We start from the raw sequence: 26,332 nt of genomic DNA on the forward strand, positions 1-26,332 counted from the left end.
GTGGAATAACATTTAATGGGTAAGTTAAACAGTTTTTTTCGTCATATTTGGCTAGAGTAACAACACATTCAGAGCCAATTTCGCTAACATTGTAGTGAATTAATAGCCGCGATTAAGCTAGCTTTTTAATATCGTTTTGCCTATTTCACTTGTCTTTAGTCCTGTCTCTCTACAAGGATAAACTGTTTTTAATCCCTCATGTCTGTTACAGTATCCACTGATAACACACAGCCTATTCCTGCCAAGTCTGTCACAATAAAAGCCTCCAGTGCTAATGCTCACTGCTGCTAATGCTCCAATACTCACTTCACATAGCATAAAAATGAGATTAAAGCAGTGGTGGACAGTAACGAAGTAAATTTACTTCTTATTTTTTATTGTTTGTTGATTATTTGTACCTTATTTGAATTTTATTTTTTGGGGGAGACTTTTTACTTTTACTCCACTACATTTCCATAGATCCTCTTGTTACTCGCTGCTTTTTCTCTGAAGTCACCTGATGATTGTTTTTGTGAGAAAATTAAACAGACTTTTTAGCTCTAAACTGTCAGACATATGTAGCAGGCTACCAAATAGGATTAAATGTAATAGTGCTTATTAAAAATACAAGTGTATTCTAGGACATTTTTCATTTTTTCCCCTCATGATGTCTTATTGGCTGTTGAACTTTTTTTTTCATGTTTAGGTAGGCAATGTTTGTTCTATATTTCCTCTGAACTATGTAACCTAAGCCAATCAGAGACCGCTTTGTTGGGAAAGGGAGGAGAGAAGTGGAAGCGGCAAGAGAGAGGGGAGGATAAAGAAAGAGAAAAAATGGCTAAGGACTGAGATCTGTGCTGTTATAAAGTTCTGCACATGCAAAGTTTTTTACTGGGGCAGCGCTGGTCGGGACTTCCGGTTTGGATCGGTGGCGTGGGTGACGCGGTTAATTCAAAATTTCTGTTGAATTTATGGTTAAAACCTATCCTAACTCATCTGAAAATTCAGTTGAAGACCTCGAACTAAAAATCCGCCCATCGGTGGAAACGTTTGAGATGCACAGAACCGAGGACAATGGGGAACTCTTCTAAGAAAACAATGGTGGGTAGGCACAACTGTGTTGTGAATGGACCAGAGTGGGGAGATACTGATGGATCAGATGAGAGTGAGGAAATAGAGATTACTCAAGGTAGTTGTAAATCAAAGGATAGAGGAGAGAGCGAACCTACAGAGGCAGTAGTTAAGAAATTCAGGAGTGTTCGAGGCGACGAGGAAGGAGGTTTGGGAAGGAGACAGGCAGGATCCGAATTTAAAATCATTTTGCATTTTGGAGAGGCGAATGGAGTTCTGTCAATGAGTCTGGTAAGGCTAACCACGATTTTGAAAAATCAGGTAGGGGACATACAGATGGCAAATGTCCTGAAAGATGGAAACTTGTTGATTTGTAGTAGCAACGAAGAGCAGAGAATGCATGCAGTAAGGTTAAAAGAAATCGGACGGTTTAAAGTGGTAAGTGTGAGTTGTACTGACAACAGAGCTAAGTGGATCAAAGGAGTGATTTGGGGAGTGCCTGTTGGTGTACATATAGATGAGCTCATTGCCAATGTAAACGGAGGAGCGGTGAAAGCTGCATGGTGACTGCAGGTTACCAGGGAGAAAGTGAGAAAGGAGAGTGAAGGCACTGTACTGGAGTTTGATGAAGAAGTGACACTTGGCTTCATGAGCTATAATGTCAGGGAGTACATCCCAAAGCCAATGAGGTGCTATAACTGTCAAGTTTGGTCACACAGCCAAGACATGTAAAGGTAAGAGAAGATGTGCCCGATGTGGTGAAGATCATGAATATGAGCAGTGTAGTCATAAACAGCTGAAATGTTGTAACTGTGGTGGTAACCATAGTGTTGCATACGGAGGGTGTGAGGTGATGAAGAAGCACATGGAGATCCAGCAGGTTAAAGTTCAGGAGAAAGTCTCCTATGCAGACGCAGTTAAAATGGTGAATCAGAAAAAAGGAAATGATGGAAGAAGAGTGGGAAATGCAGTCTCAAGCAACCCAGTCTCAATCAATAACAATAAAATGTTGGTGGACTTAAAGAAATTGATAACATTCATAGCTGGAGCCATAAATGCGACCATGGACGTTAAGTCAAAAACTGAAAGAATCCAGATCATAGTAAAAGCTGCAGTCCATCACTTTGAGTTGAGTGAGATGACTTGGGAAGAGGTGAGGGATGACCTCAGTGCTCAAGCAAGTCAGGATCAGTTATGGGTTGGATAGCCTTGATAATGTTGTTAATACTACAATGGAATGCAAGAAGTTTGTTGGATAATGGACAAGAATTTAAAAAGTTTGTTGATGATTTAACTTGTAAACCTGATATCATCTGTGTACAAGACATGGCTAAGACCTATCCTAGGTTTCAGGATACTTGGGTACAATTCTATTAGATGTGACAGGAGAGATGGAGTAGGGGGAGGTTGTGCAACATTTGTTTGAGAAGGTATTGTCTTTCGAGAAATAGGAATAGGAATGGAACATGAATTTGTAACTGTAGAAATATGGACAGATGAAGGGGATTTTGTGATTATTAATTATTATAATCCATGTAAAAACTCGATTTAAATATGTTTACACAAATAGAAGGGCTAGATGGCAACAGGGTGCTTATATGTGGGGACTTTAATGCACATAGCACATTATGGGGAGGAATAAAAACAGACAAACGGTGAGGTAATAGAAGAGCTTCTGGATGAAAGGAACATGGTGTGTTTAAATGACGGCAGAGGAACCAGAATTGATGTGCGCACAGGAAAGACTTCAACGCTTGATTTAATGTTTGTATCCTGAGAACTGGCAGAAAAATGTGAATAGGATGTATTTGAGGAATCTTCAGTCGGTAGTGACCACTTTCCAATTTTTTGTAAAATGAGATTTAAAAAGAGTAAGAGCCAAGGGAGTGTGATGGGGAAATGGATGTGTGCCAATGCTAATTGGGAATTGTTTAAATATATAAGTGAGTATGAAATACATAAAGTTGATTTAAATGAAAGCATAGAGGAAACTAAGAGTGTAATTAAAACTGTGTTATTAGAAGCGGCCCATAAGGCAATTCCTAAAAGTAAAGGAAAAATGAAGAGAACAGCTGTTCCTTGGTGGACTGAAGAGTGTGCTAAGGCAGTAAAAGAAAGGAATAAAACTCTGAAAATATTAAAACGAACCCATACCTTCCAAAACTTATTAAATTATAAACAAGCCCAGGCAAAGGTCAGGGAAATCATTCATCAAGCCAAAAGAGCAAGTTGGCAGAAATTCTGTAATAAAATAGGAAGAACAACTCTTATAAGTGACATATGGAATATGATAAAGAGTATGACAGGAATCCAGAGGGAGAGACAATATCCAGTGTTAAAGAGTGGGATAGAAACAGCAATCTCTGATGGAGAGAAAGCAGAGATGATTACAAAAGCACTTGTGAAAATACATAGTTCTGAAAACTTGAGCGAGGAGGGGGAAAAGGGGAGGGAATTAACAAGATCGGAAAACCCTGGTGTTCTTGGGAGGAAAAATAACTTCAACAGTGTGATGGATGCTCCCTATATGATGGAAGAAATGGAAAGGGCCATCTTAAGATCAGGTGAATCCTCCCCAGGAAAGGATGAAATATGCTATGCCATGTTAAAGCATCTAGGTGCTGTGGCAAGTGAAAAATTGCTTGGATTGTATAATAGAACATGGGATGAAGGGATATTACCATCTGGGTGGAAAGAAGCGGTTATTATTCCTATCAGGAAACCTGGAAAAGATGGGTCAAACCCAATGAATTATAGACCAATAGCTTTGACTTCAAATTTAGGTAAGGTTATGGAAAGAATGATTACAGAAAGATTAACGTTTTTCTTGGAAAGCAGGGGGTTAGTGTGTCCTCATCAGAGTGGCTTTAGGAGGGGAAGGGGAACCATGGATCCTGTTATACGCCTGGAGACAGAAATAACAAAAGCTCTAGTTAATAAAGAACCTGTAATGGCTGTCTATTCTGATGTAGAGAAGGCATACGATACGGTGTGGAAAGAAGGACTATTGATCAAAATAAGTAAACTTGGAATAGAAGGTAAAACATTTAATTGGATTAAGGATTTTTTTTGTTCAATAGATTTATTCAGATAAGGATAGGATCTGCATTATCAGGGAAATACATGGTGGATAATGGGACGTCCCAGGGGAGTGTCATTAGCTCAATCCTCTTTTCAGTTATGATAAATGATTTTTTTCTCTGATGCTGAGGAAGAGATAGGAAGATCTATATTTGCTGATGATGGTGCTTTGTGGAAAAGAGGACGAAATGTAGAATATATTGTGAAGAAAATAGAACAGGCTGTTGATAAAGTTCAAGAGTGGTCATACTCCTGGGGATTTAAATTCTCTGTTGATAAAACTAAATCAGTTTTGTTTATAAGAAAAAGAGGAGTGAAAACACAGATTAAGACGTACGAGCAAATCACAGAGCAAATGAATCATTTTAAATTTCTTGGTGTGAGGTTTGATTCAAAGCTTATTTGGAAGGAACATATTGACAGAATCATTGATAAATGTAAAAAGATATTGAATGTAATGAGGTGTCTTACAGGATCAGAATGGGGGGCAGAAAGATCAGCAATGAGATATATATATGTAGCACTTATTAGGTCAGTGATAGACTATGGATGTATGGCTTACGGGATCAGCAGCGAAAACATTATTAACGAAGCTGGACGTGGTGCAAGCGCAGGCTTTAAGATTGTGCTGTGGTGCTTTTAAAACAAGTCCTGTATCTGCTCTACAGGTAGAAGTGGGAGAGATGCCCCTATCTCTAAGATGAAAACAATTAATGTTAAATTATTGGGTTAACCTTCAAGGGCAATCCGAGCACCAACCGACCACTAAGGTACTTCTTCTATGGTGGGAAAGGGAGAGAATAAAGCGTGAATGTTTTGCATGGAGCAGTGAAAGGACAGCAATAGAAATGGAATTAAATTAAAGAAATTTTTCTTTAACCAGTCTGCCTACAGTAACACCTCCGTGGCTGTTTCTTAGAGTGGAGCTTGATAGGAGCTTCCTCGATAAGGTTCAAAGAGGATCTGGAGATGTGTGTGTGTTGGTAAAGGACAGACTGCAAACAGTCTATCAGTCCTTCATTCTTGTGTATACAGATAGTTCTAAAGATCCTAACACTGGTTGTTCCTCCTTTACTGTCTGTATTCCAAAAAAAGAGATCTCTGTCAAAAGGAGGATGATAGATCACTTGTCAGTGTTCACAGCTGAGATGCCAGCAATTCTAACAGCGCTGCAGAAAATAGAAGAGTGTCATATTAAAAATGCTATTACTTGTACTGATTCAGCTTCAGCTTTATTAGCATTGAAGTCATTTCAATCTAAGAGTAGACAAGACATTGTTAATGAAATTTATGAAACTTTTTTCAGATTTAAGAATATGAATATTGTTGTAAGGTTTATGTGGATACCAGCTCATAGGGGGATTAAAGGCAATGATATGGCTGATTCACTTGCAAAACTGGCTTTAAAACTTGATGGTAAAATGAATATCTCTATTAGTAAAAATGAGGCTAAAGCATTAGTTAAAAGTCACATCATGAAAACATGGCAACAAAGTTGGGATAATGGACATACTGGAAGGCACCTGTATGCAATACAGCAAGAAGTAAGTTCAGCGAGGAGGAGGAGTAGGAGTAGGAAAAGAACTTATGAAGAAAATATATTAACAAGACTAAGAGTAGGACATACAGGTTTGAGCAAGACACTTCACCTGATAAAAAAGCATCCGACAGGACTTTGTGATCAGTGCAGCCTTGTGGAATCAGTTGAACATGTTTTATTTCATTGTCAGAAGTATGAAGATAAGCAAGAAATATTGAGAAGAGAACTCAGGAAATTGAGAGTTGAGATGACACTTAAAAATCTTTTTACTGTTGGACAGAAATGGCTGTTCAAGTACCTTATTGAGACAGGTTTAATGCAAAGAATTTAGGATTGTTTTGTTCTATTTCTTTATTATTTTATTTCTTTCTTTCTTCATTTTTCCTTTTTTTTTCTAGGTATTTTTAATTTTGCTTATTATTATTTTCATTATTGTTGGTTGAACACGGGTAGTTACTCTGGTCCACACTCCAACACAGTAGGTGGCGGTAATGCACCTTAACGCTGGTTGCCAACCGCCAAAAAAAAAACAAAAGAAGAAGAAGAAAAAAAAAAAAAAAAAAAAAAAAAAAAACTTCTCCGACGTGTGGAACGCCCCTTTTAAAGACTTTTGTTTCGTTACCACGTAAAATGAGAGATGTAATGAGAGTGCAGTTGCCGTATCTGAGTCTTGTTGTCATTCGCGCTGTGCTAAGTTCGGACATTAGCACGCGAATCTTGTAAGCGAGCACCGTCACAGGGGAGAGCACAAGCTACAGGCTGAATCAGGAAGGAAAGATACGAGGACTTTGCTGGAGTAAGTTTTTTTCTGTCATTAGGACAGCTCTTTAAAAATATTAGAGCTATAGGGCTGATCTTGATATTTTCATTTTGCTTATTCTATTTTGAGGCCAAGTTATATTGTACTTGTTAAGTTAACAAGGTATTTGGGTTATTATTATCTGTTTGTCAATTCCATAGGGTTTCATTTCTGAATACAACTCTTGAGTGAATCTTAATAACCAGGAAATGCTGTGACCTAATACTGAGAAAGAGTTCAGAGGGAATAAAGTTGTAGTTATTCCTTTCACTTAGTTGTGGAGTATATATTATTTGCATGCAGTGTACTGATACCTGTACCCTTTTCTTTAATTCTGTTTCTGGGGAAATACACAGAAAGCTCCTAGTGTGAGCTGAGTAGTTCCACAGTGGAGGCATCACGCTATTTTATTTGTTCTTTACATTATTACATACATTTAATCACTAGCCTATATCTAACCTGCACTGACCACTTGTAAAGGGAGATTTAGTCAAATCAACAACAAAAGCTAAGCACCCAGGTCCCTGTTAATGTGCATTGAATCAGTAGCAGTCTGTTCAGGAAAAAAAAAAGGGTTAAACATAAATGTGATTGTTTCTCTGGTATCTGACAGAGCGCTGACAGGTCCAGAAGAGCTGACAGATAATTCCTACATTCAGGTTGGAGCATTTTTTTAAATTGAGAGGATTGTATTTCTCAAGAGTGGGCATGGCTTCGGCACATTCAACTGACACGCCCCCACCACCCTGGGACAGATTTTACTGCCTCATTTTTCATGATTTTGAAGCTCATTTTTATAAACTTTGACTGAACTCTGGCCTTGTGGTTCAAAACACGCTGGCCCATCATACAACAAACCTATTAACATATTTATTATCACTACAGGGTCTCTAAACCTCTAACCGTTTGCTTGGGTTTGGTCATGTTGTATAAAAGAGATCTGAACCAAAGTTCAGCTTTGATTTGTTAATAATTGTCTTCCTAGGAGTAGCTTCTACAAAAGGTCAGGGTACAGTGAGCTCACCTCCAGACAACAGCCATCATGAAGCAGGGGAAGCAGCTCTTGATTGCTGTCCTGCTGACACTTTGTGCCACATGGAGTGCAAATGGAGGAAACATTTTGGTGTGGTACACTGAGGGCAGCCACTGGATTAACATGAAGCCTTTGCTGGAGACACTGATCGACAGGGGACACAAGGTGACAGTTCTTGTGCCGAGCTCTTCAATGTTCGTGAACATCAGTGAGCCTTCACGCTTCAGCTATGAACGGTTCAACGTCTCTGTTACAAAGGGGGAGATGGAGAAGGTAATGGAAGAGATTGTTCATTTTTTTATATATGAAGCTGACCATATGAGTTACTGGCAGATTTACAAGAGATTCATGGAGGTAATAAAGATCAACATGGAGAACACTAAGAAGCTTTTAGATGGAGTGTTGAAATCAGACACCATCATGATGAAGCTGAAGGAGGGAAAGTACGATCTTCTCTTTTCTGACCCCGTCTTCCTAGGCAGTGACTTAGTAGCAGATATATTAGGAGTCCCTCTGGTTTTGACTCTTCGTTTTTCTATGGCCAATAACTTGGAGAGACAATGCGGTCAAATACCAGCACCACCTTCATTTGTCCCCGGCACTATGAGCAAACTGACTGATAAGATGACCTTCATGGAGAGAGTCTGGAACTTTCTCTTTTACCAAATGCAGGACATCATGATAGCATATTACGCGGGGCCAGAAGTGGATAAATATTACTCAGACTACACAGGTGAGCAACTCGGCAACAGGAACCAGTGACTTTATTGGTCTGCACCTTGACAGTCTTGGTACAAATTTAAGTGATAACTTCTTCATGTTGGCCACTGATGATACTTTTCAAAGGGCAGCTGCCATCCATTACGTAAGGATTAATGCCTGACGAGGTGTCCAATTATGAGGGATTAACGGATGACGTGGAGCGCGGAGGACGGTTTCCCACATGAAGTCCATTAATCCTTGATAATTGGACACCTCAAAGAGTATTAACCCACTTACACCATGGTCACCTGCCAATGAAAAGAATAAAAAAAACTACTAATTTATAATTTCTTACATTTTGCGATCAAAATACAAAGTTTTACAAAAACAACAATTCCTTTTCCCTAGCAACACCTAGGGCTGTCACCTTTTATAAAAAACAACTTAAAACGAATTTAGAATATGACAACGTGATGTTCTAATATATTCGACCCCCCCTGCACCGCGACTCAAACTCACGTACACAGTAAAATCCAAAATACTTCCGCACAGCGCTTCTAAGATGTTTTGGTGTCGTAATTGTCCGTTTGTTGCTTCACTTGCAAAGGCCTTCCATTGTAAAATAGCATAGCAAATAGAGTCTTAACGGAGGTCAAGAGGGCATAAAACGGACAAGTTTCTCTGAGGGCGCCCTATGCTTGGTCGAATGGCAAACTACTTTAGACTGCATGATGCACTGATAGAGGTTGTAGTTTGACTTGGAACATCTCATTTCAGTTCGAATATGAATTTTTACCCTCATGTTCGAATGAATGTTCGAATTTCAAATAAAAAGTGACAGCCCGAGCAACACCTGAGGGCTTGACTAATAATGGGAGTTGTCATTCTAATCCCTTAATGCGCTTAGGAAATGTAAACGGAGTAAATATAAAGTCACAATGAAACAAAAAAAATAGATCAGTGCACATTCTTGACGGATTTATCAACGAAAAGGCATGAAGACGAGGGAGACTGTGATCAGACTATAAACCTGTACATCAAAATGGACAGTAATCTGATAGAGAGCTTAGTTTTAGCAGACCAGCTGTTTGAATAACAGAAATAAACCCCCCTTCTACACTACGAGGTCACAGAGCTGTCCTGCCCTTTAGGTGCTGATCCTCTTAGGGACCAGAGGTAACCTTGCAAATCAGATGGATTCGCCCGTTTCTGTGTTTCTCCTGTCTGAACCATTCGGGCCCGGTTAGAAAGTGACAGGACCAATCAGCAATGAGGGACAGTGAGGGACAGTGCTTTCAGGCATGACGGCATCGTGACGTATGCAAGCAGCAACAAGAGGCCAGTGCAGATATGGTGGAAGACAGTGTGGATGCTGCTCAAGTGCCATTACCAGAACTTGACAACATTTCTTCGTTAAAAGAAGAACAAAGAACAGCATTGAGTTGTTTCCTTTTATAAACAAAAAAAAAAGTTGCGTATTTGCATGTCTACAGTTGCCATGGTTCGCATTATGCAGTTCTTGATGGAGTTTGCCAGAGCCGTTTTACTACTTTGTAGCGGCTACATCACGTGTTTTGTTACTCTGATTGGCCTATAAAGATGTGACAGACAGAACGTTCATCCAATCTCCCTCTGAGGTTTTTTTTTTCAAAGCCTCTGTCCTTTCTCAAACACAATGTTTAAGAGGTTTTCCAGATGGATGTGTAAAACACATCCATCTGCCGTTTCAGGTTACACCAGAGGAGAGAGAGAGAGAAACCTCCTTATATCTTCTGCCACAATATATCTCACTGTTTATCAGAGGACTGGAGAAAACACGCTGCAGCGCGAGTGTTTTGAAGAATGTCCATAATTTTTTGCAAAATCACATAGCTCCTGATGTGCATAGAAAGGTGTGACAAGATTGGCCTCCGAATTAGGTGCTGATTCTCTGTTACACGTCAATATATATATCAGATATTATCATGCTGGTTTATCAGAAGTTTTTCCTTCAGCTCTACAACTAAATAATGGCCTCTTTTCTCTTGTTCTATGTTAATTTAATCATCTGACAATAGTTTATAGAAGTTGGAATAGGAGGGAAGTGAGGGTTTTTTTGTGACACTCACCTCTCACCTCCAATTTCCACATACAGTGAACGCACCGCCACCGAATCGTACTGTGGAGCCGGTGCTCCAGACCAGCGGTGGCGCGTGTCTGGACCGACACTTCGCTCTGCTTCGTTCCAAATACGCTAGAGGTCTATTTTCAGCGCCGGCCGCTGCCAAACTATGTCAATACCCATCGATCCGAAAGCTCCAGAGGAGGAAGTCACAAGTGTAGAATATCCGGTTCTTTCAAAATACAACACAATGCACGGACTCCTGACGGTAAATCATCACTATATCAACATTACGTCTCATCCTGCAGCGAGGGCAAAGGGTCACCGTGAGGTCAGTAAGTCACAGAGCTATCATGGCGCCATTGATGAGGAAAAGTGAACTTTTGGGGATATTTAGCCAAAGAGTTTTGCATAAAACCACAGATCCTTTAAGCAAATATTAACCTTTTAACTATAATGTACTCACTCAATGGCGGAAGCATTAATATCATGGACTTATACCGGAAAGGATGATAAGCCCCAAAGGTAAAATAGTTCGCTGTTGACATACTATTCCTGTGTGAACTCGCAGTTCTCCCGTGATGTATTCCTGCTGATCAGGGCTGGGCGCCGCGGCGCAGTGCTCTAGACTTGCTTCCAGTGGGCGAGGTTGCTCGCCTTCGGTCAGACCAAACCCATGTTGCTTTGGTGCGCGGCGCAGTTGTCCTATGTGGAAATTGTGGGTCAGAGTTAAGGTGAGCCTGGAAATAAGTTGTACGTCAGATATAGCAGATACGGCCATCTCATGTAACTGGTCTGTCATCATATTTATGTCAGTTAAGTGACGGTTGATGCCGGTCCGCAGGCTCCTTAGGCTGGCAATGCTGTACTCCCAGCTCAGAAAATATGACTGTCTCAGGTTGCTATAGTTACCCCACCATGTAAATTCTGCTGCACATTAATTTTTTACAGCGTAAAGATTTTTTGACTGGACTTAAGAAGTGCGATAGTTGTTCATATGTCAGAGGTTAATGGACACCAATGGAACTTCCAGAGCCAATCAGAATCAAGTATTCACCAAGACCATGGTATAATCTGTGTTATCACAGGAAAACCCACCAGTGCCTGTGAGTTGATAGGTAAAGCTGATATCTGGTTGATGCGAACCTACTGGGATTTTGAGTTCCCCCGGCCTTTCCTCCCAAACTTCAAATTTGTTGGTGGAATTCACTGCAGACCTGCTAAACCTTTGCCAAAGGTAGGGCTCATATACCGTCTCTGACTTGTTACAGCTGCATACATTAAGAAAAGAAAAGGAAACAGCAGTTTTTTCTTTCACAAGGACGTCATTTTTCTTTCAGGATATGGAAGATTTTGTGCAAAGCTCTGGAGACGCTGGCGTTGTGATCTTCTCTTTGGGATCAATGATCAAAAACATGACAAGAGAAAAAGGAAACATGGTAGCCGCTGGACTTGCTCAGATCCCTCAAAAGGTCAGATCACAGTTCTTTGTGCAAAATAGAACTAAATTCTTCAGGATATTATGGTGTATGTTGGAGGCCTGAAAACATTTTCATCGGCCAAAGGGCCCAGAAGAAAAAGTTTGGGAACCACTGAGGTACAGCAATGGAACTAGACTAACCAGTGCAGGAAAGTGTGATTCCAATCTGATGTAAGAAAGTTATGCAGAGAAGAAATTTTCATATAAACAGGCACTCAAAGTAACCAACACCATCAGTCAGGGGTGAAAGTTAATCAGTTTGGATAAGGGAAGATCAGCAGTAACACAAGCTTTAAAGATAATGGTCATAAAGTTAGATTGACATTGCACCTTTTCTGGTTAATTCAGGACACCTGAAATGAAATGTAGCAAAAGGATAAACTCTAAATTTATAAGTCCATATCACAAAAATGAATTACATATGAAGAGCAGAAAGTATGTTATAAGGTAAGTTATAATATCAAGAAAAAAAAATACATGGCACAATAAGTTCCACTTTATCATAAAGAAGCACTTTCTCTGTCTAGAAATGTTTAACTTGTGTTTATAGGTGCTGTGGAGATACAGTGGAGAAAAACCAGAAACTCTTGGTGCCAACACCAGAATCTACAACTGGATCCCTCAGAATGATCTTTTGGGTAAGTAGAGGTTTTTATCAAATGTACTGGACAAGGCTTTAACAGTGAGCCCCCAAACTTCCAGTTTTAAATGTCAAAGTACATCCCTACTTTGTATGTCATTTTCTATTGGTTTAACTACAAATCCTTTAACAGGATGAAGGTTTTTTTGAAAAAAAAAAAAAAAAAATCACTGACCAAAGAACCTCACCTCCTCCTCGTGTCAGTGTCTACAATGACAGGCTGTGCTAGGTAAGCTTGAGTCATCCAAGCTCATTAATCTGCGCATCCATTACAGAGGGTCTACCAGCTAAGAGTTTTGGTTAGCCAGCATTTATCAGCCTTTGGCCAGCAGTGGTGAACGGCTCCTCTCTCTTCGCTGCAGGATAGAAAGATATAGAAGATCTTTCATACTGTCAGCAATAAGACTATATAATTCTACCATAAACAGATGAGACTCCAGACAAATGAATTTCCCTTTGGGGATAAAAAAAGTTTTTGTATTGTATTGTATTTTTTCACAGGCAAAGTCCAGCAGATAATAACATTAATAGTTGTCCAGCTGAAAAATATTCCAGTTACAAAATAAATAAATCTGTGAATAATTTAATATCGTATATTGTAGTAACAAAAAGACATATTGCAAGAGTCCTGCAATCAACCCACTTCCTGTGCAGTAGGGGGGGGGGGGGTTCTCTACATAGGCAGCACATGGCTAATTTAAGCAGTGAATATTCATGTGATCATTGTGGATGACATCAAACAAACTTCATCTCCAGGAGAGTTTGGAGCTTCGGTGCAGGGAAAACAGCGGTGTGGGAGGATTTTTGAATTATTATGTTTTTCAGGTAATAAAGAGGCCAAAACAAAGGGAACTGTAGAAAGCTGAACGGCATAAACACCATAAATTAGCCAGGACAACGATGGGCCTGGGCCAAGCAGAGTGTCTGAGGGGATTAGTGAGTGGGTAAATCTCAGATGAAGTGGAGCTGTATTCAACACAGAATCATGTCATGCAGAAAGGCATGGATCAGTAGGGGAGACAGCAAGAGCACCATCTCACTTCCCTGAAGTTTGTGCTCAGGGCTTTCTGGCTAATCAGCAGCAGTAGAGGAAGAGGCATGGATGAGAAGAGGACTGTACTAAACTATCCAATAGTTTACTTCTTCAGGATTTCTCTGAAAAATCATGATGGTTGGATCTTATTGTTTTAGCAGCAGTGAGAGTTGAATTCATCTATTTATAAGGACTAATGTTGGATAATTGCCAGCAAGACTCAATTTTCATTTGTTATGGAGAGTTTAAGTTGGTGTTAAGCTGACGGAGCACTGGTAAGTTATTTGTTGGTGTTCTTAGTGGAGGATGGTATTTATGGAATGAACTTTGTGTCTGGAAGATTAAAGCAAAACTTACTGGGTATCAAACAAAAATAAGCATTTGCGAAAAAAATATGATCCATGCAAAAAGAAAGTTCACATCAAGTGAATAATGCTTATTTTTGTGGCCGGAGACAAAAAAAAGTCTCGCGGAAACTCTGACAACTGATGACTCACTTATCTTAAAAGAAACCCTGCATGATCAGACAAGTTCATCTTGTTGGATAGATATTTGTATCTCACATATTTATACTGAACTAAAAAAACTCACTAGATAACCTAGATATCTGCATTTTGAGTAAATTTGAGCTGATAAACTCATCAGGACGCCGCCATGTTTTGTTACAAAGTGTGACTTTGACCAGTAGCTAAAGAAGTGACTGACAGCTTTATAAAAAATTTACTGCAAGCTGCAGCTCAGTCAAGGTCAGCAAATTCTATGCTAAAGACATTTATTACCCGACAGTAATTCAGAGTAAAAGACCATATTCATGGTGTTGTTTGGATGCTTTTATTATGAAAAAGCAATCTCAGTTAAAGTTTTAACAATAGCAAGTAAAAATAACACTGACATTTGAAAATATAAATGAGGAGAAAAATGAAACTTCTAAAGTCTTAGTTAGACAAAAAAGTCATTTCTAACAGCAAAAGGGTTTTTACACCACTGATACCCATTGTCAATGAACACACCATGAGAAAAGGTTTTCTTTGTACCAGTTAAACAAGGGAATATTTAGTTGCCAATAATTTGTTCTTATCTTTTTCTATGTAATACCATTTTATATTTTTATCTCTCAAACAGTCATGAGGTCAAATAGGGCAGTGAATACAGACAAGTGAGGAAAGTGTTTGATGCCACAAAAAAGTCAAACCCTCAAATGTACATATCATCTGAATGCACAGTATGTTTAATGAGATTTTTGCACGGATCAGGTCACCCCAAGACCAGAGCTTTTATCACCCATGGTGGAGCAAATGGGATTTACGAGGCCATCTACCACGGTGTTCCCATGGTGGGCATTCCCTTGTTGGTTGACCAGCCAGACAACATGGTCCATCTGATGGCAAAGGGAGCTGCAGTTACCTTGGAAATCAACTACATGACATCTGAAGATCTTAGAGATGCAGTCAATACTGTCATCAATGATAAATCGTAAGTTCCTACTGGGCCAGAGCTCCATTTATCATTGTGTCTTTGTATTAAAATCCACAGGGAAATTGATGCCATACCAGACAACACTTAAACAGAGCTTGCTGGGACCTGATAACTGACATGTTCATTCACCACCACAGATACAAAGAGAATGCCATGCGGCTGTCCAGAATCCACCATGACAGACCAATGAGTCCTCGAGATGAAGCTGTTTTCTGGATTGAAAACACCATGAGAAACAAAGGGGCCAAGCACCTCAGGGTGCAGAGCCATGAGCTCACCTGGTATCAGTATCACTGTCTGGATGTCCTGGCATTTTTCCTCTCCATTCTTCTGTTGTTGATATTTATCTTTATCAAGACCTGCAGATTCTGCTTCAGGAGATGCTGTGGGACAACAAGTACAACAAAGAGAAAGGCTGAGTGACACAAACAGTTTAAATGAGGTCCAGGGGTTGTCTCAAACATGTTAAATGTCCAGAGAAAGACAAAGTTCTTTGCTCTGGACTTCAAACAATTAACTGAAACAAGAACTTTGAAGAAGAATGTCTAAAATGAGTACAAGTATCAGGCACAAGTGTGAGTAGTATAGTCAGTTTTGGATTGACCCTTCATCAGCAGTTGTCATGGTGCGAAATAACGAGAGCCTGTACCAGGAGCTGGGTTGTTTGCCCTGTCTGGTAGGGTCTGATCCTCCTGTTGTCCATACTCCATTGTAATTTGTTGAATGATTTTAGTTTCATATGTCTTGTTTAGCTTAAACATAATGAACATTCAAATAAACCATAAAAAACTTGCGTGTTGCCTGCAAACATGTACTTTAATCTGTTGCTGCTCTTAGTGAGGGTGGCACATTCTGTAAGGCCAAAGCTTTAAAGAAAGACTGTTCATGTGACCTCTATTATCACATTAAACACCTACAGTAAACTGGAAGAAGAATGCTCTTATCACTAGGTGTAGCCTATTCAATAAAATGAAAATAACGCAGTAATTAGGGTAAAAGGTAGGTTAAAACATACTGGTCAAATGTCATAGCACAACAGCACATTTGGATCTAAGTAGGTTGCACACTGAGTGTGGCTTTGTAAACCTACCTTTAATTCACTGTTTGATACAATTAAACCAGATAAGCTGTTTGATGGCTAAGACAAAATAAAGACTTGATTATTATGAACATTTAGAAGCAGGATCAACATTTCAAACACCACCAAATTCAGACATGGAATGATAAATGCTGACTGGTATTCCTTAATCACGCATGTAAAATTATAAATACGTATGTGACAACAACTTCTCTTTGTCAGTGTCAGTGAAGTTATTTTGTCTGTGATATGGGTCATGATTTATATGCAAACGTTCATCTTAAAAAAAAAAAAAAAACATGGCTTTTCAGAACTTAAATGTTGTTTAGTTGCTTTTCATGTCTCAACCTGTCAAACCCTTGATCTTGTAGAGTTTGTAATCATGACAGTTATGTTAACCAAGAGTTTGGTTTTCTTCCATGTGATTCTGTTTATCTGTAAACATTAAGTACAGAACATCAAAAAATAACTTGCAATGAAACCTAGCATTAGTTCATGCAGGACACAGTTGTCATACACCCAGTCGTGATCAGCTGACGTCCAGCTGATCCTATTTATTGCCTCCACAGCCAATCACAGCTCTTTCTCCAAACACAGCGGTGCATATCAATATGCTGTACTTCTCACTAATCCCTGCTTGTATTAGTGCTGATGCACCACGCTGCTGCTACTAATGCAGCAAGGCCATCACTCTGACATCTCTCCATTAGAGCATGTCCATAGGATCCTGCTTGTGCATGTTTGCATATAACTCAGCCTATGTGTGTGTTATATGTTCAACAACAGAGTGTAAACTATGAATTTCCCTTCAGGGAGACTGTGCACTGCTGATTGGACACTGAGCTGAGGGATTCAGGGACCTCTACCAGTTTTAAGTTGTTTTTATTGTTCTAGCCGTTCTTTTATCTTGTTTTGATATCCTTTTAATCTGTTTTAACCTAGCATCCTAGAAAAACTAATTGTTAAACCCAACCACTCTGCATGCTATTTTGGGTAGACTGTATATTTTCATCTGGAATTTCAATCTCTTTTTATCTCAAATGTATTTAATTTTAACACTATCCAAACTGCGGCCTGCACTTGTGTCATTATGATGTGTTGAAGGTTTTAAAATGACAGTTGAAGTTTAATTAATAAAACTTGACTTTTTGAGGGTAACTTTGCACTACTTTCATCAGGCTATGCTGCCACCTGTATGAGGTCCACTTCATTGCTAAACCAGCATTGGTTTAAAAATTGTTAATGCTTTCTTAAAGAAATAAAAATTAGTATATCAAAATGTACAGTGATGTGATCTTTGACTGTACTTAAGCAATGTGAAAATCCATTTTTGTTTGAGTACTTTGAAAACTCAAGTATTCTTTAAAGCAAGCACTCCAGTACTTTAACTCAAGTAATCAATACACTGAGCTAATTTACTTTTATTGGGATAAAATTTGACTAGGTCCACAACTGGATATAAAGAATACTTGAATAGTTAAATACGGCACCCCTCCTTAGGGGTACCAATCTTACCTATCCGTCCCAAGAAGGTGGAGCTACGCACACAATATGGGGTTGCACTCTGTGGTTGCACTGACGTCAAGTCAGCGCTCCACAGCTGTGGCTCCGGGCTGCAAAACACGGAAGTGTCTGTGAATGAAAACGAGAGAGAAACGGCGAAAAACGGACTAATATCTGCCTAAATCGGGGATATCTGGACTCCAAACTGTTTCCTAGTCTGTGTATATTGATATCTGGCCACAAATCAAGTTTCCTGACGTTTATCTGGACCTGAAGGCATCTCATCAGCTTGATCTATCCGCAATGGATGTGAAACTAAATTAATGCTGAAGTTTTGTGAATACGAAGCCTTAGATCAGTTCATTCTCTATACTGTAACTAGTTATTCATCTAATTCTTACTTTAGGTAACCTGTGAAAACATCGCTGTGTGTGGCTGCTGCTCGTAAAACTTCGGGCTGCAGCCTATTTTGTAACGAGATCAGCGCACCCAGCATTTCTGACTTAATCTAGTCTGATTTTAACACCAACTGAACTTTTACTTTATTTTTAATGTGGCGAATTCTGACAATACAGCTCTAAACGTTCATATTTTATAGTATAAACTGTTCTAGACTAAATATATTCACATATTAACGTACCGTTACGACTCTAAACGTTTCTGTACAGTATTCCATCAGCTGATCTGTACTGAAAGCGGTTAACATAATTAATATTTAGTTATTTTTTTAAAAAGCACTTTCAGGAGAAAGAAAGATGTTTAATGCGTGTTCCCTACTGATTTCTGTCACTTGTCATTTCGACAACTCAGCAGCTGGACCAGCAGACTCGCGCTTCGCTGACTGTGACGTCACATTCATAGCTTTTTTACAGCCCGCCCACCAAGTGACGGGACGGGTGTCTGTAGACACGCAAACTGTTTTGTGGTTTAGCGTACCAGACCGTACTGAATCAAACCGGAACCCTTGATGGAAAAAAAGGCTTTATTATCCCTTTATGGGATCTTGAAACCTCTAACCGTTTGCTTGGGGTGGGTCATGTTGTGTCAAAAAGAGCTCTGAGCCAGAGTTCAGCTTTGATTAGTTAATGATTGTCTTCCTAGGAGTAGCTGTTAGATCAGGGTACAGTGAGCTAATCCTGACAGCTGGCCATCATGAAGCAAGGGAAGCAGCTCTTGATTTCTGTCCTGCTGACACTATGTGCCACATGGAGTGCAAATGGAGGAAACGTTTTGGTGTGGTACACTGAGGGCAGCCACTGGATTAACATGAAGCCTGTGCTGGAGACACTGATCGACAGGGGACACAAGGTGACAGTGCTTGTGCCGAGCTCTTCAGTGTTCATGAACATCAGTGAGCCTTCACGCTTCAGCTATGAACCGTTCAACGTCTCTGTTACAAAGGGGGAGATGGAGAAGTTAATGGAAGACATTTTTCAGTTTTTTATAAATGAAGCTGACCATGTGAGCTATTGGCAGATCTACAACAGAGTCATGGAGATAATAAAGATCATCAGTGATAAAACAATGAAGCTTTTAGATGGAGTGCTGAAATCAGAAACCATCATGACAAAGCTGAAGGAGGGAAAATATGATCTTCTCTTTTCTGACCCCATATACGCAGGCAGTGACTTAGTAGCAGATATATTAGGAGTCCCCCTGGTTTTTACTCTTCGTTCTTCTATGGCCAATAACTGGGAGAGACAATGCGGTCAGATACCGGCACCACCTTCATTTGTCCCCGGCATGATGAGTAAAATGTCTGATAAGATGACCTTTATGGAGAGAGTGTGGAACTTTCTCTTTTACCAAATGCAGGACATCGTGATGGCAAACAACATATGGAAAAAAATGGATAAATATTACTCAGACTACAGAGGTGAGCAATTCAGTCACAAAAACTAGTGACTACATTGATCAACTTGACAGTCTTGTCACAAATTTCAATGATAATGTCTTCATGTTGGGTACTGATGATACTATCATAGGACAGCTGTCATCCATTACTCTGTGTTATGACAGGAAAACCCACCAGTGCCTGTGAGTTGTTAGGTAAAGCTGATATCTGGTTGATGCGAACCTACTGGGATTTTGAGTTCCCTCGACCTTTCCTCCCAAACTTCAAATTTGTTGGTGGAATTCATTGCAGACCTGCTAAACCTTTGCCAAAGGTAGGGCTCATATGGCCTGTTATTTTTTCATTACATAAAGAAAACAAATGAAAAGGAAAGTATGACTTTTCCTCTTTAACAATGATGTTATTTTTCTTGCAGGACATGGAGGAGTTTGTGCAAAGCTCTGGAGACGCTGGCGTTGTGGTCTTCACTTTGGGATCAATGGTCAAAAACATGACAAGAGAAAAAGGAAATATGATAGCCACTGGACTTGCTCAGATCCCTCAAAAGGTCAGATTATAGTTCTTTGTGCCAAATGGAACTAAAGTGAGAAGGATATTAAAAGCACTCAGAGTTTTCTGATGTAAAGGTGCAAATCTTCTTATAAGAAGCATTCATTGCATTTCTACTGACAGCAAAATACTGTGAAGAAATTAACCTGGGATCTAATAAAAATATTTAAAAAGTAGTAAAAAAATAGTTATTTTTGATAGAAAAATTAAACCCACAATGAAGACGTATTTCACAATATCTATCATAGCTATTTTGATGCTTGTTGGTAGACGTCCTCACATAAAAGGACACTACCTTAGGTACAGCAATGGAACTAGAAGGACCAATGCAGCAAAATGTGATCTCAATCTGATGTAAGAAAGTTATGCAGAGAAGAAATTTTCATACAAAGTGGCACTTATCAATCGGGGGTGAAAGTTAATCAGTTTAGATAAGGTCAGAGTCAGCAGTAACACAAGCTTTAAAGATAATGGTCATAAAGTTAGTATGACACTGCACTTTTTCTGGTTAATTAAGGACACTTGAATAAAAATCTAGCAAAAGGATAAATTCTAAATTTAGAAGTTCATATCACAAAAATATATGACAGATGAAGAGTAGAAAGTATTTTATTAGATAAGCAATACTATTAAGAAAAAGTAAATTGGCACTTGAATATCGTACTTTTTTAACCTTGAGAAATCATTTAAGTTCCAAAGATCATCCATCTTAAAGCTAAAGTTATGAAATGAATTCCACTTTTGTCCGCACACCTAAGTATGTTTTAGCATATGTAATTATAACAACTTTAGCATAAAGTAGCACCTTCTCTGTCTAGAAATGTTTAACTTGTGTTTACAGGTGCTGTGGAGATACAGTGGAGAAAAACCAGAAACTCTTGGTGCAAACACCAGACTCTACAACTGGATCCCCCAGAATGATCTCTTGGGTAAGTAGAGGGTTTTTTGTTTTTTTTTTTAATCAGATTTATTGGAGAAGGCTTTAACAGTGGGCATTCAGAATTCTACTTTCTAAAGTCAAAACATATCCTCACTTTTTATGTCATTTTTCATTGGTTAAATTCGTTTAACAGGATAATGTTATTTAAAAAACAACAACAAAGCAGTACATCACCCTTGTGTCAGCATTTACTATGATAGGCTGTGCTAAATTGGCTCGATTCATGAATTTGCACATCCATTACAATGAGTCTACCAGCTAATGATGTGTTACAACTTCTGACTCACTTGTCTCAGGACTAAAATAATTCATTCAATATTCTGCCAATATTTCTAACTGTCATGTCTAAAGGAAACCAGGCACCTTTTGCAGAAACTGTTCTTCAGACACTGGCCTGCTTTCTATACTCAAAACCAAACTCCAAACCTATGGGGACGGAGCCTTTAGTGTTGCAGCCCCCACCCTCTGCCTGCAGACATCCTCAGCACTCCATCTTTGAACATTTTCAAAAATGTCTCAGGCACCACCTCTTCACCACAGCCTATCGTTAGGGCTGTCCCGATCAGCACTTTTGGCCTCTGGTCCAATCCAATTTTTTAATATTGAATATCCCCCGATACCGAGTCCCAATCCGATATTCATAATTTCTTAGATTAGAATTTCAATTGTTTTTGTTTATAAAAATAACTTAAGTAAACAGAGTAACTACTAGATGTCTCACATGTATTCCATTTAACTTAGTACAGCCAACAATGTTGTCCAAACAAAATTACATCTCTACTCAAAATGGTTTATTAGCTCTGTTTCATTTTAATAATCCACCAATAAATAAATAAAGTTACATATTAACTTGACTGTATTAGTCACAACAAAAACTGAAGTCAAAACAGTTGAATTTCAACTTGAATAGGATCAAAAACATATGAATCATACAGGTTCAAAACAACAATCCCTATTAAAATGTAGCAGCTTAATCTGAGACATAAACCAAAACACTAGCATTGCAATAAAACCCAAACATCAAATACAAGGCACTCTTGTTTCTACAGTGTAATTTCTAAAGTGCAACTGGAGCTGCCACATCACGTTTTCCCTCACTTTTACTACTTTACCCACTATTACTTTAAAATGAAGTGAAGGTTTAAGTACATTCTTGATGGCCTGCTTTACATTCTCTGCTGTGTGAGACCCACTAAACTGGCGCACATTTAATTCTGCACGCTTTAACTAAAAAGTGGAGGACTGTGTAGTGAGGCTCAGCAGTGACATGGGGCAAATATCAGAGCTCTAAACGTTTGTAGAGAAGCTAATGGCAGCGAAGTTACTTTTTAAACTCTCTAGTATGCTATCCTGTACTTTGTTGTACAGGTCCTGTAAGGCAGTGTCAGTAACGTTATGTCGAGACGGCAGGGCATAGCGTGGGTCTAAAAGCTCAAGAAGATGACAAAAACCCAAATTCTCCACCACAGAGATAGGATGGTTGCCAAAGCGATGAATTCAACTACATTTTCTGTTATCTTTTTTGCCTTATTGCTCTCTCGAGGGTCCAGAAGTCCTGAAGAACTCTTAAAATCCAGAATTGTGGCTTAGGTGAAGCTGCCTGTTGCTATAGTGAAGTCAACGTATTCCGCTGTATGTTCAGTTTGGAGACGATGGATCCAATTTGTAGTGTTAGCTGCTGCTACCACTTCTTTAAAAGGTTGTATTACAGATACTGCAAGTGGCCACTGGACTGTTTTCACTCTCATGTTTTAAGTTTTTCCACACCGCAGACATTTTAAACACAGGAATGTTAATGTTGCTACTGCTGCTTTGTTGTGTTACTGATTTGTTTACGGCCTGTCGTAGATTGTGGTCCATTTACAACAGCTGACGTAAATGATTGGCTGAGTGAATCGGATCAAATTGCAGATCTCCAATCAATTAAAAATGCTTATATCAACTCCGATCCGATACATACGATTGGGATCAGGATATCCCTGCCTACAGTCTTCACTAAACCACCCTTTACACTCATCTTACCCTCACATAGTTTGTCTTATGTGTTCTTGTCAAGCGCCCTTGGGTTTCTTGAAAGGCACTTTATAAATCCAAGATATTATTATTATTTTTACCACCACTCATTACCAGCCCAAGACTATTAAAACTGTCGAGCATGGTCCTGGCAGCATCATTTTGTAGGGTTTTTTTTCAAGCAAGAGGGGATGGTAAGGATAGATAGAAATCTGTACAGGGAAGTCTACTGAGATATCCTTAGAAAAACTAGTCTGCAGTGTGGATAACTCCAAACTTGGCCCAATTCCCAACAGCACAATAACCTTAGTGGACCAGTAAAAACCCCTTCCTGGACCAAATGGACAGACTTGAGCTGTTGTCCACTGATGATGTGCATGTGCCCTGAAAGAACTTAAGAATGTACTCTGAACTAGAGACGCCAGACATGCCGATATATATATATATAGGATAATTTTAGCCGGCATTAATATTAAAATATAGTTAAGACCTAAAACTTTGGTCCTTAAACAACACAATTACAAGTTTGAGAGGAAAAAATAATACATTTCAGTCCTTAAAACACACTTAAGTGTAAGAAATGATAACAAGTAAAGAAAAAGACTTCAGCTGATGTAGTTCTGTTGGTGGAGCCTAAAACTCCACTAACTTTTTTTTCATATTGCCAATATCTACAGCTGATATAGACAGATTTTTATAGTTAAAATATTGGATCTAAATATCGCCATAAGTATTTGTCCTGCAGATATCAATATTTAACTTTTTAAGTCAATATCTGCCAATACCGATGTCATACTGATAATATCGTGCATCCCTACTTTAATAGTTTCACAAAAATGTCTCAAATTCAAGTGGGCCAATCTTGTTAGGTCATGACCAAAAACACTGACAGCTGTAATGGCTGCTAAAACTTTCTCAGCCGAATACTTAGTAAATGGCTTAATACTCAACATAAGTAATTTCCTTTTTTAAAACAGAATAGCAAATAATATTTTTATCCCTAAAACATTTAGAAAGTCAAAATAGGGCAGTGAATACATACAAGTGAGGGATGTGTTCAATGCCACAAAAAAGTCAAACTCTCAAATGTAAATATCTGAATGCACAGTATGTTTAATGAGATTTTTGCACTGATCAGGTCACCCCAAGACCAGAGCTTTCATCACCCATGGTGGAACAAATGGGATTTACGAGGCCATCTACCATGGTGTTCCCATGGTGGGTATTCCCTTGTTTGGTGACCAGCCAGACAACATGGTCCATATGATGGCTAAGGGAGCTGCAGTTACCATGGAAATCAACTTCATGACGTCTGAAGATCTTAGAGATGCAGTCAATACTGTCATCAATGATAAATCGTAAGTTCCTTAACCAATCTAAAAATTAGTCAGTTAAAGGCTCTCCAGTGCTGTTTTCTTACATCAAGTATTTAAAGTATAATCAAAAGGCAAATTGATGACATAACATGAAGACCACATGTTTAAAGTGCTCTGACAAAGTTTGCATGGATCTGACAACTAGCTTGTTCATTCACCACCACAGGTACAAAGAGAATGCCATGCGGCTGTCCAGAATCCATCATGACAGACCAGTGAGTGCTCGAGATGAAGCTGTTTTCTGGATCGAGAGCACCATGAGAAACAAAGGGGCCAAGCACCTCAGGGTGCAGAGTCACAAGCTCACCTGGTATCAGTATCACTGTCTGGACGTCCTGGCATTTTTCCTCTCCATTGATCTGTTGCTGATATTTATCTTCATCAAGACCTGCAGATTCTGCTTCAGGAGATGCAGTGGGACAAAAAGTACAACAAAGAGAAAGGCTGAGTGACACAGTTTAAATGAGGTCCAGGGGTTGTCTCGAACATGTTTTGTGTCCAGAGAAAGACAACGTTCATTGCTTTGGACTTCAAACAACTAACTGAGACAAGAACTTTGAGGAAGACTGTCTAAAATGGGTCTAAGTATCAGGTATTGGTGTGAAATGTGATGCTTTTTGAAAGGAGCCATCATCAGCATGACTGAGTTAAGAAGAAATCTTTGCTGAACTACTGTACTGTTAGCCTCTATGTGAACTATAACCACATATTCAATTTACAACATATGAAAGTCTTTTTGTTCTTTGCTTTGTCAGTAATCAGTAATTAAATTCTTGTTTGCTACTAACTGCATATTCAGTGGCAAACACTATAGAGCAGTTTGTCACTGAAATCTGAATGTTGATTGCTGTTTTAAAAATAAAAAGCACACAACATGGGAAGATGGAACATTGCACAATATTAGATTTTTTTATGCTTTAATTTACAAACTCATTTCAGCCAATACAAATATGTTCACCATATTTATTGTGAAGACCATTAAGTCACTGCCGTGCTAGAATTTAATTGTTACTCTTATTTGTCACAGTATTGTTTTAAAACAGACATAAACAAAACAAACATTCTTTTCTTTTCTCTGCGTTAAACTGCATAAACTTAATGCTTCATCTTGCAGATATTGTAGATGTGATGTCATTGTGGGCAGAATCACTGCAATTCCACTCGCTGAGTGGCATAAAGCACATACTGAGACAGGAAGCTTGCAAAATAAGCTGAAAATAACAGACTTCACAGTAATCATTTCCTGAGAATGTTCTTTGCAGACAGTATAGATTCTCTGTTCTCATATTTTGAATGAAAGGTACTGAACCACAATGAAAATCATGGGGCTAAGCTGCAGTTACGGTAACTATCACTTCCTGTATGTATCATATCACAGAGCTACATGCATTCTGCTAAGTATGAATATAATATGATTCTAACGCTTTCTCTTTCCTCTTTTCTATTTACCTCAAACAGAAATCAAGAGCATTCATCTATAAGATGACCCATTATGTTATCGCCCTACATTCTGCCAATAAAAATAATTAACTTTTAAAGTTATTCTATGAGAAACAAACGTGTTGATAAAATCATGAACTCTTAGCTGTATTTGCATAAATTAATATTAATTTCCATACCATCAGAACAAATCTGAGAGCTTGACTGAAATGAATATTGCAGTAAATTTGTCTGCCTTTTTGTCATGAATAAACAAAATGATTATTCTTAGACTTTGCGCTTGTTTTGTTTTCATTATGCTTCATACTTGAATCTAATTTGTTGAATTATACCTTTTACATACATATGTAATATACACCTACATATACCTGTGTTGCACATGTACCCATATATATACAACATACACATACAGTACCATGCAAGTCAGACTCTTGTTTTTGAGTGCTGTCTTTTTCTTTGAAAACCATTACCTTAAATCTCCAACCATTTGCTAGGGATGGGTCAAGCTGCACCATAAGGAGCCACAGTTCCCAGCAGAGTTCAGAGCCTAGCTGTCTTCTGACCTTTCTGTAAATCCCCTCTATCACACTTCTACTGGACAAACCCTGACTGTTGAGCTTCTGCCCCTAAATCAGCATCTTAG

General features: G+C 38.9%; 1 protein-coding gene across 1 annotated transcript; it reads left to right on the forward strand.

Moving 5' to 3' along the window:
* The first annotated feature begins 6,295 nt into the window (after positions 1–6,295).
* On the forward strand, positions 6,296–25,915 carry LOC121509756. The gene is made up of 13 exons (XM_041787418.1): positions 6,296–6,467; positions 7,456–8,236; positions 11,395–11,543; positions 11,647–11,778; positions 12,337–12,424; positions 14,713–14,932; positions 15,073–15,349; positions 18,660–19,392; positions 19,536–19,684; positions 19,787–19,918; positions 20,762–20,849; positions 24,012–24,231; positions 24,416–25,915. The coding sequence occupies exons 2-13, from the start codon at positions 7,513–7,515 to the stop codon at positions 24,699–24,701; spliced, it is 3,198 nt and encodes a 1,065-aa protein (XP_041643352.1). The 5' UTR covers positions 6,296–6,467; positions 7,456–7,512; the 3' UTR covers positions 24,702–25,915.
* The last annotated feature ends 417 nt before the right edge of the window (positions 25,916–26,332 follow it).

This window comes from Cheilinus undulatus, linkage group 5, assembly GCF_018320785.1.
Source record: "Cheilinus undulatus linkage group 5, ASM1832078v1, whole genome shotgun sequence".
NCBI lineage: Eukaryota > Metazoa > Chordata > Actinopteri > Labriformes > Labridae > Cheilinus > Cheilinus undulatus.